This window comes from Elaeis guineensis, chromosome 5, assembly GCF_000442705.2.
Source record: "Elaeis guineensis isolate ETL-2024a chromosome 5, EG11, whole genome shotgun sequence".
Lineage (NCBI taxonomy): Eukaryota > Viridiplantae > Streptophyta > Magnoliopsida > Arecales > Arecaceae > Elaeis > Elaeis guineensis.
This window is the reverse complement of record NC_025997.2, coordinates 110,829,267-110,833,270: the sequence shown is the minus strand read 5'-3', so window position 1 is coordinate 110,833,270 and position 4,004 is coordinate 110,829,267. Positions and strand designations below refer to the sequence as shown.

At 44.0% G+C, this 4,004-nt stretch overlaps 1 protein-coding gene across 1 annotated transcript; it reads left to right on the top strand.

Moving 5' to 3' along the window:
- The first annotated feature begins 1,240 nt into the window (after window positions 1–1,240).
- Window positions 1,241–3,580, top strand: LOC105034052 (uncharacterized). The gene is made up of 3 exons (XM_010909076.4): window positions 1,241–1,570; window positions 1,803–1,878; window positions 2,077–3,580. Exons 1-3 carry the CDS (start codon window positions 1,532–1,534, stop codon window positions 3,369–3,371), a joined length of 1,410 nt encoding a protein of 469 aa, XP_010907378.1. The 5' UTR covers window positions 1,241–1,531; the 3' UTR covers window positions 3,372–3,580.
- Window positions 3,581–4,004: the final 424 nt, after the last annotated feature.

Sequence of the window (4,004 nt, the reverse complement as noted above, 5' to 3'; positions counted from 1 at the left end):
TACCTCCTAAAAGAAGGCTGATGAGACATTTAGCCATGAATCAAACTTAACCACTATATCACATAATTATGTTCTTTCTACATCACCTTGCCCACCCAAATCTTGATCTCTATAATTCACCCACTTCTAAAGTTACTTTTACTTGATACAGAGATTTTCAGGTTGAAATTTCAACATCTTGGATTGTCTTTTGCATGAAAGAATATCTTCTTGTCGTTAATCATTGTTTCGTATAGATCCAACTTGCTCACCTGCTTGAACCTTCAGCATTAAAAGTTACCTTCGTCAAAATTCAAAATAGTAAAAACGAAATCATTAGCCATAAAATCACTCATTCAACATGTTGGTATGTGGGCGCATCTTGTATTTTGTTAAATATCAAAATGGTCATTTAGTTTTTATATCTGTAGATCATTCACCCAAACCATATTGGGGCACCTTCTCTTAGAACTCATTTCAAAGCTATACTATACAAGATAAAAATATGTATTAGTAGATCTATGTTGGCAAATAATTTGATCTCCTAACTATGGAATCTTGAGTAGGACAAATCTAGTGCGACCGACCGCACATGGGAATTTCATGGACAACCATCATTTACCATTTTGCTTAGAATTGCAAGATCTACTAGCAGAATAACTAGCATGAAAATTGTGCAAATGAACTGCATAGTGGACAACCATGCGTGGGATTCCCCTATGCAACCATGCACCTATAACATGTTCTTTTCAATGTATATTCGTTTGTTAATGGCAAGGACTGAACCTTAGTTATATTTTTGGTCCACACACACAAGCAAATGGCCCGCATTAGGAATGTTGATCCTATTGCTAAGAGCTCCTGTCCTTCTCTGAGATCCATCAGAACGGACGGTCAAAATCTACCAGAAAGAAGAGGGGGTAAGGGACGACAGGAGAGCAGTTCCGTGAATTTGGATGCCACAGTGGCATTTAATGACACCAGCTTCAATCCGGTGACCGAATTCGGAACGGTGTCTCTGACACGCAACCATAGGCTTCAATCTTATGGCCACCGGGAGTAACATGACCCGATTCCGCTCAGGTTACCTGACATCACAGTAGTACCATCCTGGGAGATGATTAAAGTAAAATCCAAGGCAAGTAAAAGGAAATTAAAAGAAAAATAAATATATATAGAAAAATAAATAAAAAAGATAAAAGAGAGGCTACATAAAGGCCAATAGAGAGAAGGCCAGAGCAGAGCTAGCTCTGTCCCTGTATCCAAATAGCCCCTTCGCTGTCCTCCCTCTCATTCTCTCTCTCTCTCTCTCTCTCTCTCTCTTTAAAAGAGGCTAGGAGAACCAATACCTTGACATTAGCCATTTCTAATAGTGTGTTTGCTTTTCTTTTGGCTTGGAAGGCTGACATGGAGAAGGGAATTGGTTTGTAGTTTTCTGTTTGTGTGAAGCCTTGGCTGCTTTTGATCCACTTGCTGTGTGTCTCAGATCTCTGAAGACCTGTTCTTATTCTGAACGCATTCCCGGATTTGGTTGTTCTGTTTGGTGAAGAGAATGAGTATAGAAGATAGCACTAACTTCCTCAAGGCACGGGTACGTTCTTTTCTTCCTTCCTCACCCTCTCTCTCTCTCTCTGTCTCTCACTCATTTTGCTTCTTCTCAACTCAATGTCATCAAATGCCCGTTTCCTTGTTCTCTCTCTCTCTTGGTGTTAGGTTTTTTTTCTTTCCACCATAATTGCGTTTCATGGTTTTTGTGCGTGGTATGAGTGCTTAGTTCTCTCCCCCTGTTTGTTGTTTTCTTTTGTTTCTTTCCTCTCTTGCAGACATGTGTTCTCAAAGTGAACATACACTGTGATGGATGCAAGAAGAAGGTGAAGAAACTGCTTCATAAGATTGAGGGTATTCCCACTCATTTTTTTGTTTTTCTTTAATTATTCTTTACCCTTCCTTCCATTTAGACTGCTTCATTAGTTTATTTCTTCTATATGCTAGTATGGTAAGGGCTTCTTTTCCAACATCTTGCCTAAAAATTTCCTCCCCCTCCTCTCTCTCTGTGTCTCTAATTCTTTTTGTTTTCTTTTTTCTCTTGGTTTTCAGGGGTCTACTTGACCTACATAGATGCAGAGCAGGGGAAGGTGACTGTCTCAGGCAATGTTGATCCTGCCATCCTTCTAAAAAAGCTAAACAAGGCTGGCAAGCATGCAGAGCTCTGGGGCTCAAAGAGTGGAAAGAACTACCACCTCAGCGACCAGCTTCAAAAGCTCCAGCTTGAGGATGGGAAAGGGCAGCAGAAAGGCAATGGCAAGCCCCAAAAGGGTGGTGGAGGAGGAGGAGGTGGTAGTGGGAAAGACCCGAAGGGCCAGCAACCAACTCCACAGCAGCAGATGAAAGGTCTCCAAGAAATGAAGCTCCCCCAGCTGAAGGGCCTGAAACTCCCCTTCCAAAAGGATCAGAAGTCCGTCGAGTTCGACCATCCTCCCGAGTATGATGTCGATGAGGAGACCGAGGGCGATGAGGACGAGGAGTCGGATGACTTAGATGATGATGAGGACTTCGATGACATGGATAGCTTCGACGACGACTTCGATTATGATCCCAAGATTATGAAACCAGTGATTGTTCAGCCCTATGGGAATGGGATGGCTCATGATAAGAAGGGTGGTGGTGGTAAAGGTGGTGATGGTGGTGGTAAAGGTGGTGATGGTGGTGGTGCAGTAGAAATTCCAGTGCAAAACAAGGCTATGGGTGGTAATAATGGGCATGGGGGTGGTAAGAAGGGTGGTGGTGGGGGAAACCAAAACCAAAACCAGGTTGGTGGTGGTAAAAATGGTGGTGGGCCCCAAGATGGTAAAAATGGAGGGGGGAACAATAACAAGGGGGCTCCCAATGGCAACGGCAATAGTGGGAATAATGCTAATGGCGATAACCCAGCCAACGGAGGGAAGAAGGGAGGTGGGAAGAATGATGTGTTGGGAGGGACCCAGCCAATGGGCAGCACCAACATGATGGGCCAGGGATTAATCCAAGGCATGCATCTGGGTCGGATGGGCAACATGCAGCCTGCCCCAGTGAGCAATTTGGGGAATATTCCGGCCGGTGCTGCAGTTCAGGGCCTCCCGGCCGGTGCGGTGCCCCCCGGGTACTTGCAGGGAGGCATGGTGGCACCAGAGATGATTGCTGCTGCTGCCAACCCCTACCAGCAGCAGTACATGGCAGCCATGATGCAGCAGCAGAGGATGATGATGAATGGCCACGGCGGCGGCGCCACCTACCCACCACCGCCGGCATATGGTTATGGGATGCCCCTATACACACCGATGGCGCCGCCTCATGGGGAATCATACACCAACTTCTTCAGTGATGAGAACCCCAATAGCTGCTCAATTATGTGACCGAAGGAAGAGCTTGATTGCTTGGTGGTGTTTCTTCCTCTGTTTCTTCTCTCTTTAGGTTCCTTTCTTCTTGAATGCAAGAAGATACCAAAGAGGTAGACCCAGGGAGTCTGCTGGATATACTTGAGAAACATGGTTATTTAGTTTCTTTTTACTTTTGTTAATTTCTTTTTCCATCTTCTTTAAAGAACTTTTTGCTTGATGCTGAAGGACAGGTATATTTATGGATCTATATAGGATTTAAATGGAAGCTTTAGGGAGTTGAAGGTTGGTTATAATCTAATGGTTTATAAGATGTGAAAGAAGAAAGTGAACGTAATGACGGAGCTAGAGTTCTGCTGGCTTTTAACATGTCTCTATAAAGTTGAAAATTGATAATAATTATGAAAGCATGCATGGTCCATCTATGAGGACGGAACTCTGTGGTGATCATCCATTTTTCTATCCTTTTCTTTCTTTAAGCCGTTGCTAGCCGAGCTTTCATCCTTCAATTGAAGGAAGCAGGTGGTTGTGATGCATTGGCGAAGCTCTCTCTATTAGAGCAAGCGAGAGGGATTGGTTTGTGCTCATGGGTGGCATGCACTTTACCAAAGGGAGTCAAGAATATCTCAGTGGGAAAGTATAGTGGATATC